Genomic DNA, 17,259 nt, shown 5'->3' with positions numbered 1-17,259 from the left:
TTGGTAATCTTAATTAACCTAAAACAGGACAGAGAGAGAGGGGAAAAAAGGTTATGCGTCTTTTTTATGCAGTGTATGTATGAATCTGGTTTTAACAGGACCTTCAATATTTAAACTGCATTTATTAAAGCAAGTTTTATCGCCACCTTTAAAATGGAATGTGTTTTCATCAGTGTCTAAAATAATCTGCTCAACCCTCGACGCCTTTAACGCAGACGAGTGAATCTGTTGCTGCTTATTTTAGGAGGCTCTCGACACTCTGCTATGACCTGAGACGTAGCTAGCAGCGCTGCAAAGAGCTGATGATTCGGATTATCTTCTGCCTCACCCTTTCTTGCACCCCCTCTCCTGACAAACCGAGTGTGGGAGCGCATATGGTCAAGAGCAAAGGCGTGGCAGAGTTTACAAGGCACACGCAGCACGCTTTGTGCCAGGAAGCATGTGTGCACGGCGGGGGGGGGGGGCGTTTTGGTGGAGGGCCATCTGAGACGTTAAGGAGACGCCTTTTTGGCTGAGTGAGATGGGATCAGATAGGAAGGGCGGATCGGACGTCCAGGACAGAATGCTGGGAGCTGCTTTGGTCGGAACGAAAACTCTGGTTCACGATAGTCAGATAAAAGAAGTTTAATCTCGGGACTTTAGGCCGCTTTTCGAGATGTTTGCATCTCGAGCCAAACCAGAGGCGAGAAAATTACCCTGCTGTGAAGAGAGGTTTGCTCCAGCATCGTCATTAACGAGCGCAGTGAGTCTTACAAAAACTGACAATCTTTAGGAAAAAAAAAACCCCAAAACAAACAATAAACAAAACAAAACAACAACATCACTTTTCTTTGTACATTTGAATTTGTACAGGATTAAAAAACAGTAAACAGTGCAGATCAGTGTCAGAATGGCAAATTGTAACTCATTGTAGATGCACACAGAGAGTAAAAAGTCCAAATACTGACAGTCACACAAAGTTCAGACACACGTACACACCTCCAGAAGACCAACACAAACTCTGGAATGTAAAAGTACCCCCCCCCCCCCACCCCACCCACTCCCCGTGGATTTTATTAGTCTCATTCATCTTCATTCATGTGATCAATACGTGTCTATGTGGGACTTGATGGAGGTCAAGCTGAGGCAGTAAAACAAACACCTAGGAGGCTGACCTGTTCTTCAATCAGACCCCGAGCCCAACATAAAATCAGCTGTAACTAAGTCTGGGCACTGCAGTGCTCTGTGCTTTAAGGCACAGCTCAGTGCATCAGTGTCTAACGAGCACAGTCTGGTTCTAATTTATTGGAATGTGTAATTATTTCACAATTTACTCGCCGGTCAATTACTTTCCGTCTCTATAGCCTGTCATTTCGTATCAAATTACAAAACACGAAACGGAAAAGTTACAAAGGAAAAGTAGAAAAAAGGTTTAGTTAGGTAAAACCCTTCCTTTTGACTGCATCTCTGCAGACCTCGAAAACGTTTGCCTCATATTGGAAAACCTCAGCTCAACATTAGCAGGGACAAACTGAAAACAGGGACTGTGAGTCAGTTTTCTCTGTCAGGAACAACTTTTTATTCTCAGTAATTCGGATTGTGTCGTGGTGCTATTTGAGTATCAGCTTTCCTGAGATTAGAAACTAACATTCTGTTTCACTTAGCTCTTTCACTTCTGAATATCTGGGTTATCCTCTATCTTTTTATTTGTTGCCTTGTGCCGAAAGTGTCTTTTTTGGTGAGTGTTTAAATGCAATGTATAGAAATAAACTTATTTTATTATTATCATGCTAAGGCATTTTTAATCTTTTTTAAATTGACCACTTAAAAAATGCTGTGTTAAAAAAATATATAGATTTCTGCCATTTTGCCAAGATAGCAAATTTGTTTCAACATTACACCCACTGTCATTTGGCCAGGTTTGTTAAATAAACATAAAAATGTTAAGCTTTGCACTCTTTACTAAGAAATCTCTAATATCATTATAATGGGATTTTGAGATGATTTAGGTCTCTTTGCAATAAAGTTTTCAACAGATCAAACTTGTGGTGCAACGGTTCCCAATTAACTGACAACCTGGTAAAGATGTTTAACAGCCTTTAAATTAATTAACCTTTTATTGCAGTGACAAAATTCAGTGCATTTTTGGCATTTATTGTGTGTGTGTGTGTGTGCGTGGGGGTCTTATTTTAATATAGATATGATAAAAATAAATACAGTACATGTTCGTAGGATTCTCTCAGTCACTTTTCAATATGGTAAACATTATGTTTAAGTTTTAAATTTGCTCATATATATATATATATATATATATATATATATATGCTCAATAGCAACAATCAAAAAAGTCAAAACAACTGGAATTTTGCCAAACAAGGCTGGACAAGTTCCCAAATTTATTCTGCCACCACTCATGGTGTGCTGGATGGTTGAGGGAGGTGAAATAAAGTCCAACCCTGACTGTTATTGAACTGTGGCTAATTTTGCTGCTGCAATAAAACATTAATGCACTTCAAGGCTTTTCATACATCTTTATGAGGATGAAAGGTACCGCAAGTATAACCATTGTTTTTATTTGTTTGGTCACCAGGTAACAGTTTATATATATATATATATATATATATATATATATATATATATATATATATATATATATATATATATATATATATATATATATATATTCTGCACTCCACAAGCGTCAACTATTTCATGATTTTTTTTATCCATTCTGCCGTAATGATGAGAGAAGAGAGTGCTTTTAAGTTAATTCATTTCTTAATTTAGCAGTGCAGGTCTAAAATAGTCCCTCATACATACATACATACATTTATCCACACTACCACACAGATGGAAGAGGCTTTTAGCTTATTTTCCATCTCTGTAGGAACATTTTTTTAAAAACATAAAAAAAATTACAATAATTCTTTTACTCCTTTCTTTTTTATTTGGTCCAGAGGGATTTCTTTTCTAAAAGAAAAATATTTTCCCCACTTGCCTTTTCAGACCAGTGTTAAATGTTCATGTCCATACCTCTTTTTTTTTTTTTTTCTTGTTGTCGTTGAAGAACATCATTTGGGATTACGGCACATCACTCACATCACGCACAGACGACAAAAGGGTTCCAGCCTTATTACAGTGGTGGCAGTGAGAAGGGAAGATGATCAAAGAAAAGTTCAACGACAGAGTCTACTCAAAGTCCATTTGAAATTCGGTCCGTCGCTCCTTCATTGCCTGTTCTGGTTTCCTGATTCTTCTTTTTTTTTCTTTTAGGCATTTTGAAGATATGAAGGATCAGAGACGAAAATGGAAGGAACGAAGGCGCCTGACGTGAGGTGGTGCATGATTCCCACGGGTCACGCTCACGCTCACACACAGTCCCTCTTGCTGCCACTGAGGATGATTTGACTATCAGTTTGATTCATTTTTGGTTGGTAGTTTGTATCCATGGGCAGCAAGAGCCACTGCTCTCATGTCAGGCTCCAAGAATGGCTGAGACGATGGAAGAAAGATTCGAGAGATATCTTGGGAAATAAATGGTATAGAAAGAGGGCACAAGGGAGCTAAGACATCAAAGACATTTTTTTTAGGTTCGGACAAACCGATGTGAAGGAGTCAGGTGGCAATCAGAACCTGACAAGAGGGTGCAATTTTAGGGCTGATTCACAAGGGCTGAGGGCGAGGAATATCAAAGAGGCCTGAGAACAAAGAGGTGACACATGGTCCACAGCCCAACACTTCGTTTAGGGAGAAAGGGATGTGTGCAGAGAGGCTCACGCTGACTTCTCGGTGTGGGGGGGTTGTTTCGGGATAACACTTTAGGCAGTGTGGCTGCTGGGCCGCTCAGGTTTTGAGAGAGTGCCACTGGGCCACGGTGGTACGAGGATGACTTATCATGTCCTTCCAGTGTTTAACCTCTGCTGGACCACTCTTCCATGATAGATAAATCTGGGAGACAAAAACAATTCATAACTGCTTTATTATCACAAAAAGATCGCCGTTAATTTGTAAAGAGTATGCTAAAAAACAGTTGGACATTTGTTAAGAACCGTTAAAAAAAAAAAAAACTAACTCTCCACAGGGGAGCCTTTCTTTATAATCATCCTGACTGATCTATGGGAGAAACTTGAGGAGAGAAAATGTTCATTTCAGTCTCGTTTAAAAGCTGATTACAGAGTATGCATGGTAACACAGGCAAAGTATTATAACTGCTGGATGTAGGTGGGTAACGTACATAGTTAAGGATGGTTGGGACACAAGCCACCTGCAGTGACAGCGCTTGTAATTGGTTCAGCTCATCCAAGCTGTGCGGAGAGAGTTTATTCTGTCACAGCCTGAAGGAGAAGAGCCTAGCTTTGGTGTATTTCCAGCATGTTACATAAATTCCATATATTTCTGGGTAGAGTTAGAAATCTTTGTAGTATATATATATATATTGAGATGTTGGTGTTTGGTGTAAACCAAATGCAGTGAATCAGTCAGCACACACAATGCACATGAGGATTATTGAAGTTATAGAAATTAATTGGCTTTTGGGGAAAAAAAAAAACTTTGCACAACAGACTTTTGTATAATTACAATATATATATATATATATATATATATATATATATATATATATATATAATATAACAGTTGTCTTTTTTCCATTACATAATGTCCCCTCCACTCTCCATGTGTTTTGGTACCTTAGTCACTACAGAAATACATCAGGTGGGAGGATTAAAAGGAGTTTGGATCCCTCCAAATAGCCAAAATATTTTTTAGAAGCAGGGATTAAAAGCTTAAAACCTAAAATATAATTTCTTTCCGAATATTGCAATACTAACTGTGATCGTGTCTCCCAAGGTGTGTGAGTCACGAAGTGACCCTGAATTATTATTCCCTGAAACTTTGTCAGGAATCCTCAATCTCCCTTGGGTTGTTTCTCGTGTGCATTTGTGCTGCTGGGGCTGCTCATGTGCATCATGTCCTTCAAGAGACTTACCCTTCTTGCACCCCCATTACAGTACCCCTACAGCTGGTTGAATAATGTCGCAGTGTGTGATAGAGAATGAAAAAAGCTTCCCCTCAAACAAAAAAAACAACTGTGATTTTCAGCAATAACGTTTTAACTGATGACGTGATTACAGCATTTCAAGATCTGTGAAAGTCACAGATTTTGAAAGTCACTTCCAAAGCTGTGCAAAGGTTCAACTATTACCAATTTTAAAATACATTTAAGGATGTGGACTTCCATCTTTGCTGTGTTTGGAAAAGTGTGAACATTCAGAATTAGTGAGATTTTGCGAGCAGCTGCTATATTCTATAAAAGTGGCTGGATGTACAGCTAGAATCCAGAAAAATGTTGAGTCAGATACATGTGGGCTTTGTGAATGATGCCAGCTTTCTAATCTAATATTCAACCATCCTTGACAGCAAACTAAAGATAATTTATGAGCAGATAACAAAAAAAAGAAGAAAATCAATATCAAGATTCATCCTATGTCATTTTATTGCTGCTAAAAATGAAGGAATGGCATTAATCTGACTGCACTTCCCTGACTGCTTCCTTTCTCATTCATGCTGGTGGTATTCAAATGCATCAATGTATATTACAACAATTGTTCATAAATTGAAAATAATTATCTGATCCTAACTTAGAATTGGGCTGTTTTCACATGATTTGCAATGCAGGAGATGTCCTCGCTCCAGTAGGGGTCAGTAGAGACTGGCTTAATTCATCAGATGCTAATGGTTCGGCAGAGTCAGAGAAACACAGAGAGCAAGAGAAGAAGAGGCGTGAAAGAGAGAGGAAGGAGATACCTTTCCAATGACATCATTGCGACTGAGTCTGTCCTTGTCCATGACGGTGATAATTATGGTGGTCTCCCTCAACACGTGGGCCGGCACGTCAAAGGGAAAGGACTCGTTAAAAACAGGGTTCAGGCAGCGTTTCATTACCACCGTCTTCTTCTTCTCTACGCGTTTGTCCTTGTGCATCAACCACACTTTTACATAGGGGTCTGAGGACAGCAAAAACATACCAGTTTGCATGTTGCTTGCTACAATATCTGGGAAATGTTTCTGATGAATCAGGAATTTTATTCCTTCTTCTAACACAGAACTAAAAAAAAAAACAATAATCAAATTTCCATTTGGGAGCAGTGACTCCGAAGAATCGCCTGAATAAATGGGCATAAAGGACAAAGAAGCATTGATACCTGAAGTGCCTCCAATGTCCATGGCTTTGAGGTTGCGTGCTTTGATGATGCTCACAGTGATGGTGTTGGCTGTGGGATTATAGCACAGGGACACCAGGAGATCCCCTCGACTTCCCTGTTAGAAATTATACATATCACACAGGACGAACAATAGCATCAAATTGTTTACTTTTTATCCCCTTTTTTTCCCCCTAATCCACCCCCTCTGTTCCTGCTGTGTGTTCCTGTTCCCGTCTCAGGCTGTCTGTGTAATCTCCGTCTACCTGTCAGCCTCTCCATATTTTCCTCCCGCCCCTCTCCCGTCGTTATGCTGCCACATCTCCCCCGGGAGCATCACAGCAGCCAGAAATGACATCACACATTCTACCCCATCTTCTTCTTCTTCTTCCCCTTCCTCCCCCTGCCTCCAGCCCTGGCTTACACTGCCGTCGCTACACGGTTTCAGCTCCTTCCAGAAAGTCTGCATGTTGGCCAGGTCCAGCTTGTTGAGGGGAATGGACACCTCTCCTATGGGGTCGTTCCTGCTGAATCGGTCGTAGTCAAGAACCTGCAGGTACAGAGTCCTCTGAACCACCTTTTCATATGGGAAGCCTGAGAAACACAATGGCAAGGAGTAACAGTTCATGTGAAGACAAGACATTGAGCAACATGTGTATGCACCGGGAAGTAAGTCTTCCTGTTAATACCTTCAAATAAAAACGTCTCATTCCAGTGTGGGTTTAGATTCTTCCTCTTGACTTTAGTCTCCAGTTTGTGCTTCTTGTCTGGGAGCAGGTAGATTTTCACAAAAGGATCGGACGTGCCTGAAAAATCCTTGGCAGGCAAATCCTGGCCCTTGAGAATTTTGACAGTGAGAGTCGAGTCCTGAAAACTGTATCCGACGCTGAACTGGATGCGACCCAGTTTCTCACGCACTGGACCCTCGTGTTCGTCCTCTTCAGAACCTGGTGACAGCTGAGGGACACGAGAGGCACAGATGTTACATCGGTAATCTCATTCATGAGGCTGAAGCATTACAATGGTTGCCTGAAGACAATCTGAAAAAAAGAAAACAAACAAAACAAAGATGTGCATTCTCCATTTCAGATGATTGTGGACCATCCATGTTTATTGTATATACTAAAGAAGAAAAGTGCAAGCTGTAAACTAGTATAAACTTAATTGCTTTTGGTTTTTATACACCCTCTCCATCTTCTATGAAACAAAAACCGGCACATTATGAATGTGTATGAAAGTTCTGCAATCTGCTACTAGCCTTCAAATTTTGAACAAGAAAATTGGGGAATTTCAATCCAGCCAATTTGTGAACTTCTAAGAAATTAAGATAGCTGAAAAAGTTACAACAAATAGTGTTATTAGAGGGGCCCATCATCAAAATAATATCAGTATTATATTCACTCGTAATTTCTTTTGATCTGGGAAACCTGAAGGATAAGTGTCAAAAACAAACAAAAAAATAAATATCATCCAGAAGACAATAAAAAAAACGGTAAGGACATTTGGGTTTGCTTGATTATTCCTTTGCCTCAAGAATACTTTCTGACAGTAAATATTTTCCTTTAAATGGATGCAAAACGCTGCCAAAATGGATTTGCGAGTTGACAAACAAAGTTAAGTATACAGGTTATGCCCACAGAAAGCTAACCAAATCCTTCTTATCAATGCCAGTTCATTCTGCTACTGACTCATGTTTGGGTTGTTTACTGGGTTGGACGATTAAAGTTTGACAAAGCAAGACACATTGGCAATTTAACAATTTATCCACTGAGATGTTCCCTTGTAAGTTTGATTAGTATGTACCATTTACTAATAGCCTTTTCTAAGCTAAGAACAAATAAATACATTAATAAATTATTAAATAAATAAAATGACTAATGGGGCCGAGAAGGAATAGGAAAGATGATATAATTTGGCTTCATGGACTAAACTTTAAACATAAAAGTATAAGCAGTGTTTTAGGATTAATGGGTTTTAGGATTTACGAGATATTTACCGTTCTTAATAGGGTTCGAGTTAGCTCTTTAATACTCTCATTGTTCAGTGACTTCAGTAAGGGCAATAGAGGACACGCAGTTTGCACAGTATGATGAAAAACACAGCTTCTTAGGAACATATTGTCGTATGGTTGCATCTGCTTTGAAATAAAGATATGAACTTTGCTCAACAATGAGGAGATGACAAGCAGAATAAGTGCTGCTGAGCAGATCAGTTGACGGACGATGTGGCTTAAGGGAAAGGAACAGAAATCAAGGCTAAAAAGTTCGGCCTGGTGGGGGGATTACTCAGGAAGACGTTTGCAAACTTTAATATCCAATTGTGAAAGTTCCCACTCATTTCCGATTGGTCCTGCTCAGCCTTTTTCTCCATGCTAAGTATGATCACTTGTCATTATACAGTTCTCCACCCAACAGCTGGCACAAATTGGGTTTTCTGCATTTGAGCCCTCTCTGTTTCCTGGAGTCCTCCCTTCCGTTACAGTTCTTACATCATAGCTCATTATTATTACGATCTCTTAAAACACACAGTAGGCATGGGCTGTTGAACGTCATTAAGTTATTCCAAGGTTTGGAAAACCTACTGTTTTTAATAACCACAAAAGTTTCCATCATTTTATTTTTTTACGTTAAAAACATTTTAAAAAGGTGTCAGAGAAAGTGGATGATATGAGTGGCATTTCTATTGATAGCAGGATGGTCCAACATTCTGGGCACTAAGCACTTGAAAACTACTACTAACTGTGAGTTTCTATCTTCTTTTGTTTCTTTAGTCTTTGTATACAACTGAAAATAATTAATAACTGCTAGAGATTATGATTTTTATTTCTCTAATAATTCTAATCTGATATTATATGTGCAGTAATGGCAATATTTGCAGATTTTTTGTAAGCAAAACTAATTAAATATCCGTTTTTATTTTTATGTAAATATTATGAAACCATAGTATTTTCAGTAATCAGAGTTGAAACCTCACAGCTGTCAATATCTCATCTTCACAAAATTTAAATTGGTCAGATTTAAACTTTTACAAATTATGCATCTTGTAATATTTATTTATTCTGATAAACAGGGTTTAAAAAAACAGCTCATTGTTAAGAACTGCTCTCTTGCACTGAGTGGTAGCAGCAGAGCTTTTCTTGTCATTCACCCCTCTGCAGCTTTTAAACACCTGGAGCAGGGCGATTCGGATCCAGTCCATTGGTTTTTCCACTCGCTGTCGCTGCTATTCTGTTAAACACCAATGAAACACACACTCCCACTGTAAATACTCCGCCAGCTTCATTTCACAGACAATGAGACTGCTAAACTCTAACAGGTAAAAAATACGTGAAAATGTTTGGATCACGGCCGATCCTGTTTTGTTCTTTTGATGTTATTGTGCTCTTTTTGCTCTCATGCTGGCTGAAAAAAAATGCTATTTAGTTGGAGCTGAGACCTGAACATGCTTCATAATAAAGTACTTGAAAATTATGCATTTGAGCCAGAGCTTGAGTCTGTTTTGAGTGGGACTTTACGGACCTTATGAAAACAAACAATCTTCGCTTACAGTTCTGTGGGAGATGATTTTCTTGGTGGTTGCTTCATTTTGTTGGTCTTTTCACAAGAAAAGTTAGATATTAAAAACTTAAAAGGCTTAAAAGGCTTAAAAGGCATTTCTATGTGAAAATGTGAGATAATGCGGCAGCGAAGACACTTCCATGCCACTGTGAGCGTCCCACTAAATGAAAAGACATCTTGATGAGAACCATGCAATGATGACACAACACCCCAACAGCCCTCTCCCGTCCTGCACCCGGTTCAATTCAATTTGGTTCAGTTCAGTTTATTTATATACAGTAGAACCAATTTGCAACACATGTCATCCCAGGGCACTTTACAAAGTCGGTTCTATCAAATCATGCAGGCAGATTGGCTAAAAGGTTTATCCAGCAGATTGCACTGAGTCACTGACTTGCAGCATTCACTCCTCCTGGATGAGGATGTCGCGACAGTGGACAGTCACACCCAAAACCTACCGCCTGAGACGCTTCAGGTTGGATGTAGATTCGTACTGACGTGCCATGACTTTTCATACTCACTTTCTCTCTGTGGAATAAACCCTGTGTATATATAGCCACTGCATTTCCCATGGCTGAGAAAAGGGGCTCAAAAGTGCACGAGGAGAGTATATTTAGCTTTAAAAGGAGGCTGCCATAGATGTCTTTTGCAAAACTGCCCAACACGAGCATTATCATTAAGAGCTGCCAGCGTGAATTTCGCAGAATCCCCATGAAACCCCCGTAATTACAAAGTACTCGCACCCATCTCGGCCATATTCTCACTGCACCCACGTCGCTGCATGTTCCTTCACAGCTAATTACCAAACCTCTGTGAGGAAGGCACATGCCCGCCTCCCCCTCCCAGCCCTCGCTTCAGGAGGACGATTACTGCACATCTGAGTTAGCCCAGAAGACTCCACGGCAGGAGAGAACTGTAATGCTCCACAGGTGGGAGAGACCGGTGGGTTCTCTGCCTTTTAGACAACTTTCCTTGAAAAGCGTGGGCCTCCAACTCAACCAACTGAATTTTATATTTAAAGAAACCCTGCTTTTGCTGCAGCTCTGTTTGGTTCAGCTGTAATTCGATCAAACAGAAAAGGAAATCACTGAAGTGATCTGCTTGGAAAAAATGATAACAGAAGACCAAAGTGTTCTTTGAATGTATTTCACACCTAAAAAGTTATTCGTTTTATAAAGATTTCAGTCATTCTAAATTTCTTTATGAGTCAAACCGTTTGGTAATCTTTTAGTGTTTTTGATCAACATTTGTTCAGGCGTTCTGAAGGTTTTCTTTAAAATTTAGCTGATGTTTGTAACTAATTTATGTCCAGTACCTTGCCATATTTTTTGTTTTTAAAGCTAGTTATTTCTGATCTAGGAATCAATGAGACACAGAAAAGTCCTGGAAAAAAAAAATTTATCCATAGAGAACTTGTCAAACAACTACTCTGAACAGGATACTAAGATAGTTTGTGTCTCAAAGTCTGTCACTAAGAAACTATGTTCCGTTTTTTTAAAGAAATTACCAAAGATAAGTAGTTAGACATAAAACATTGTTTTATTACCAGTACAAAACTTGATGCACGATTGATGATCAGCTGAAGGATGAAACATTTCTCAGCTTCTGAGTCAGACCTTTGCTGGGGGTTCTTGTTTTATTTTCAGGTTATTCATCTGCTGTTTTTAACATGTGACACTGTCTGTCCACTTTCCTGGTTATTTAAGCACTTACAGAGCCTACAGTTGTAGTTGTGTTAAAGCACTGGACAGAAAATGAGAGAAAAAGTTGTGAAAGTACAAAGTAAAACTTTGAAAGACCTGGAGAACTTTTGATCATGACCACTTTAAATGATCACATGAAAGTTGGGCTCTTCGGAAGCAAAGTATGCAGAAAAAAAGAAAAGCATTCCTCCGGTACAACAACCTCTGTCAACAGACACCTAGCTGACTTTTAAAGCACTTTTATTTTTTGTATTTTTTCCAAATCTGTGCACTGAATTTGGAAACATCAGGCATCTGACAAAACTTCAAAAAGCTGTCCTTAATTGCAAAAAAATCGATTACATCACTTTAGACGGATCTGTTCATCTAAAGATCGGCAACTTCAAACAAGAGTCCACTCTGATTCTTGTGCACTCCAACATCAATGATTTAAATATGACCAGCTTACATCTATGGTATTACTTTGAGCAGCAATTATTTGCACAACATTATAATTAGGGTTATCGGAGTAAAAAGGGGCTGCATAGAAATGCATACTACACTGTTTTGATTTTTTTAATTTGTAGTAAAAAAATCAGTCAATCATTGTCGTGATCGTTTTCCTTCCAGATGGCTCTACTTGGTGTTGGTATCTCACAAATATTTAATTAAAAAACAACTTAAAGGTTTTGAAAGGGGTATGAGACGTTTAGCGAGGCAGTGTATGGGCAGAATCGCTGCCGTTAGTTACCATCAGCATGTCACTGGTGACCGAGTTGGCCAAGTTGGTGACGGAAGAATTGGCTTCGTGGTTCTGGCCCTGGCGGCGTCCGGTTTCATCTGGGGTCTGACCTCTGGGGCTGCTCACTGGTTTGTTTCCTGGAGTTCTGGCGAAGTGCACACAAACACACACATATCCTGTTAGTAATGGAGATATTTGCATTACATAAAAATCACAAAAACATAAACCCTTTTGCCCGCATTCCTTAATGTTCTTTCTAAATGATGCTGTTTTTGTGTCTACGTTATGCCTCCACATATCGTAGCAATTTGGTGAAAAAGTTAATTTGAGAGAATGTTTACAACTTAATGCCAAATACTAAAATTACACGTTTTAGTCTTATTTGTCTAAATGATATTTGATTATTACGCAACAGACGGTGTACACGGCTCCTCACAGAATCACCCAAGACAACAAACAATGCACGTTAACACACTGGTAATCTAATGCCAATTCAAAGCAAGACATTTACACATCATGCATGTTTTGGGGCTGTAAGAGGAAGCCTGATCAAGACCAACAAATGCATTCGGTGAAAATGTTAAAACAAAGACAACTGCATGGAAGAGATTCATACCAAAGAGCTGCTTACTGTGAAGCAACATCAACCACTGCAACGTGAAAGAGAATGAATGAATGAAGCAAAGACTAAATCAAAATGTAAGGAATTAATAACAAAGGAAACCTTGCAACAGCATACCTAAAAGTGAAAAAAATAAATAAAATAAAAACAGCCCCTTTCTACTCCAGATAGTTCTAGAGGAGAAATTAGAACAACAGGTGGGCCAGCAAAGATACCAGAGCGGTTTACGCTGGAGACATCAACAGAGAGAATAAACTTTGACAGCTTCTTCCTGATTTAACCATCTGGATGGGAGCATATGTTGAGTCTTTCTATACTTTTATCAAACAACTTCAACAGTGCATTATGAAGGCGCTGACGCAGCGGGCGCTGCTATGAGACGCATCTATAAGGGCACGGCGAATGCGCTTTGAACTGCTTGCTGATAACAAGGCTTTGATGCTTCTTTTTCCGTAACCTGGAAGATGCAGCATGAAAGATTTCAAGACAACAGACCAAATTACAGTGCTAAAGTTTTTCTTCTTTGTGAAATTGAGCGTTATTGTTAGGTACAAACATTTTCTCAAACCCCCTTTCCTGTCGGCCTACATTGAAAAAAGTGAGCCAATACACTGAAAAAAAAGAACTGAAAATAAGTCAAATTTTCTTGAAATCAATATATTTGCCCTTGATTTGAGCAGGTACATAAGATTATTTGCCAATGGAATGAGTATATTTATCTCTAAAGTAAGATAATTAGATATACTGTACTTGAAATAAGACGATGGAGATGAATTGTTCCTATTTTAAGTGCAAAAATCTTATTGCATTGGCAAATAGTCTTATTTATCTGCTCAAATCAAGGGCAAATGCATTAATTTCAAGAACATTTTATTTATTTTTAATTCTACTTTTGCAGTGTAGTGCTACAGAAAAAAAAAGTTAACACCATTGTGCTTCTACAAGATATTTGCCTTCATTTACCAGCTATTTTTGTAAGACAGCTTGCAAAATTGAGGTCTTGCTGCTTCTAATTACGATTTTCTATGTATTTTAAGATATAATAAAAATGAATCACAGTGTCAACATTTTGGAAACGTTTGCTTCTATATGGAAAACAGGCAAAAACTCTTTTTTGCTATGACTTTAAACACCAGGGTCTTGCAGTTAAGAATGATGATAAGTAATACATTCACCTGCAACAAACAAACTTTGTGAATTAGTGGCATATCTAAAAGAGCATGTAATGTATTTTTTTTCCCCGGTTTATACTGTAAATACAGAAGGTAGACATGCTTGGAGTCAACAGTGCAGAGCAACGGCGAGTGTGGGAAAGAGGTGAAGAAACGTGTCCAAGCAGGTTGGAGCTGGTGGAGAAAAGTGTCAGGTGTGCTGTGTGATAAGGGTGTCAGCGAGAGTGAAAGGAAAGGTGCACAACGAGATGATGGTGAGACCAGCGGCGACGTATGGTTTACAGACGGTGAGGAAAAGACAGGAGGCAGGGGTGGAGGCAGCAAAGATGAAGATGCTGGGGTTCTCTTTTGGAGTGACAAGGATGGAGAGGATCAAGCATGAGTACATCAGAGGGACAGCTTGTGTCAGAAGTTTTGAAGATAACTCTAGAGAAGCCAGACTAAGATGGTTTGGACATGTACAGAGGAGAGATTGTGAGCACATAAGTTGAAGGATGCTGAGGCTGGAACAGCCATGCAGGAGGCCTAGAGGAAGACCACAGAGGAGATTTACGATTGGAGGGAAAGAGGACACGAAGGCAGTTGGTGTGAGAGAAGATGATGCAGAAGATAGAGCTAGATGGAGACAGATGAGTAGCTGTGGCAACACCTAAAGGGAAAAAAACTGAAAGGAGGATAGTAACGTATTTACAGACCCATTCAATAAATTGGAATCTTATTGAAAAGCTAATTTCCAGTAATTCAACTAAATGAAACACATAATTTAGATTAATTATACAAATACTGATGTTTTCAAGCTTATTTCTTTTAATTGTGATGGTTTCCTGCCTAATACTAAAGAGGACACAACATTTAAGATGCGAACATTACATAAGACGAATAAAGAATAAAAAAAAAAATGAAAAGTATGTTGAATACCTGCTTAAAGGTTGTTATTTTCAAATGGTACTTTTAATGTGGAGTCTCATGAGTAAACATATTCTACATTATTGAATCACCATTTTAATACTATGGTAGTGAAAATCCTAGGATCAGATGTCAGCTAATGCATATTGACAAGAAGGATAACGATGATTGCCAGGAGTGAGAGTGTCAGAGTGCCAGAGTGCTCCGAGTCAGAGTGAAAAACCAACAGGATGAACAGAAGTCAAACTAAGCAATAGTTACACTGAGATTTTGTGGCGAGATCACATAAGAAGCTAAATCTGTCTGTAGACAGATCTGTAAGGCTGGGAAAAGGTGGAGGAAAAGATTTGTTAAAACTCGGGGGGACTGATTAGGGGAAGATATTAAGGTTATTCACCAGAAGTGATGTGAAACTGAGACATCAATGGAAGCCCTTGATAACACACGAAACGGGCTGAGAGATGAATTAAGGTAAGATAAAAAATCCAACAAACAAACAGAGCCAAAATCGAGTTTGAGTGTTTTAAAGCCGAGAAAAGGAAGAGATCGGACATGATCCGCTGGCAAACTGACCAGAGAGGGGCTGGAGAGGGAGGAGTAAGAGACAGACAGGGATTTTATAGCAAAGAGACAAGCAGAAATAGAGCGACACTGAATGAGGAGGAGAAAGGGATGCGGCATGGAAGAGAAAAGAATGGATTCGTCACTCTGCGTTGATTTCCTGTGATCTGCAGGTCAGAGCGCAAACAATGCGGGAACGTCTCAATTCGAACCGCGAGCTCTCTGTTTCATGGCGCTGTCAAATGCAGCTTTGCTCAGCAAGTGTCTATTAATGTAGACATCTGAAACAATACAGAATCTTTTCTTCAGCCGGTCAGAATGATTCCTATTTTAGCTTCTAATATGAGACCCCCACACATCAGGGATCAGTGTGCATCCTAAAAATAACTACAGACACAAACACACACACAACACACCTCTGCCTCACCTGTACAGATTGTGTTCATCTGGTTGGCTTAGCTAGCTTAAAAAGGATCCCACTTTTTTATACACTTGCAACAATGCTTATGATCATGGAAATGTGTGTGAATCTATAAAACAGAACCCTATATGGCCATCAGATTTATAGCAGTACTAAAAGTCTTCTTCAGTGGTGTTGATCAATTCATATCTGACCTTTTCAACCAGTGATTTAATGATTTTTTTTTAAAGAATTCATTCATAGTATATTGTTAGGTAAAAAGGTTATTACAAGTCCAATTAATAGCTACCGACAGGAAGTTGCTCAGTCATTATGGTTCACTCTGGGGTACAATTTGTCATATTTCTCACATGAACCAGAACCCCAATCGATGGAAATAGGGTGCATTGTAAAATATTCAGAAACTGATGTCAATTTAAAATAACTTCTTACTTAGATCTGAAGAGTTTATGACTATTTGTCTCCAAATATCATCAAAAATCCTTAACTACTTAAAGAAGTAAACAAATATTATTATTTCAGAACAGGGGTAATGAAGTGGAAATGGGCAACACGATATATGAAACGGAGGGATGAAACACTGTAGCGGCGAATCGACCCTCAGCTGCAAATTTGCGGACAGCAAAACACAAAAACTCATCTAAAAATCTTTGTGCCAGATAAATGTTGAAAAAACACCTCCCCTAAAACAACTCAGAATCGTAAAACTCCCCAAGCTTAACGCTGCAGCTAATGTATTGTTTAAGATGATTACCGCCTACGTTGTTAAAGCTTTGTTAACGCAGCAGTTTAAATTCATACTGTTTCATACACTGGCTGTAAAAAAGCTTAAAAGGATGGATGATCATTTTGTCACTTGTGATCCGTTTCCAACCTGCTGCTTCACACTTTTAATATCTTGACTCTCTGAAAACAACAAAGCCTTTATACTGGATGTTAAGCCTAATACAAAAGTCATGACTTTTTTTCTTTCTTTTTTTTCACATTACACAATGCTTGTTTTATAACAATTAGAGGGCAATTCTTGGGGTATTTTTAGTGCTCTTTACAACAAATCAATGGTAGCTCAGCTACATGACTGAGGCACTCGTTACTTTGATTATACACTAGATAATACATGCCTGTCAGATGAGTCTCCACAGCCTGTACTGTAAATGCTTCAGTGTAGGAGGGTCTAGCTTTGTGAAAGCCTTCCGAGGACCATTTGAATCAATAATCAATCTTGTAAAAACACAGCTGGGCTGTTTTACTCACATTTACATTGGAGATCTGGTTTTCCTTCAACTCGTCAGATGTATATATTCAACTATGCGTTATCTACGTCATGCAGAGCACATGGTCTAAGATATATACCATATATATATATATATATATATATATATATATATATATATATATATATATATATATATATATA

The 17,259-nt window shown here is 38.8% G+C and overlaps 1 protein-coding gene across 4 annotated transcripts in view; it reads right to left on the bottom strand.

Moving 5' to 3' along the window:
- Positions 1-3,246: 3,246 nt before the first annotated feature.
- Positions 3,247-17,259, bottom strand: part of syt7b (synaptotagmin VIIb) — a 144,901-nt gene continuing 130,888 nt past the window's right edge. For all 4 annotated transcript variants that reach the window (XM_036130805.1, XM_036130807.1, XM_036130806.1 and 1 more), the window contains 6 exons: positions 12,170-12,305; positions 6,869-7,136; positions 6,604-6,773; positions 6,183-6,297; positions 5,785-5,984; positions 3,247-3,927 (listed from right to left, as the gene is read on the bottom strand). In XM_036130805.1, coding sequence (XP_035986698.1) covers positions 3,823-3,927; positions 5,785-5,984; positions 6,183-6,297; positions 6,604-6,773; positions 6,869-7,136; positions 12,170-12,305 — 994 coding nt within the window. In that variant the 3' untranslated portion in view covers positions 3,247-3,822. The remainder of the gene's footprint in view (positions 3,928-5,784; positions 5,985-6,182; positions 6,298-6,603; positions 6,774-6,868; positions 7,137-12,169; positions 12,306-17,259) is intronic.

The sequence above is a fragment of the Fundulus heteroclitus genome, unplaced genomic scaffold (genome assembly GCF_011125445.2).
Source record: "Fundulus heteroclitus isolate FHET01 unplaced genomic scaffold, MU-UCD_Fhet_4.1 scaffold_38, whole genome shotgun sequence".
Lineage (NCBI taxonomy): Eukaryota > Metazoa > Chordata > Actinopteri > Cyprinodontiformes > Fundulidae > Fundulus > Fundulus heteroclitus.
The sequence above is the reverse complement of the archived record's forward strand: the minus strand, read 5'-3'. Positions and strand labels throughout refer to the sequence as shown.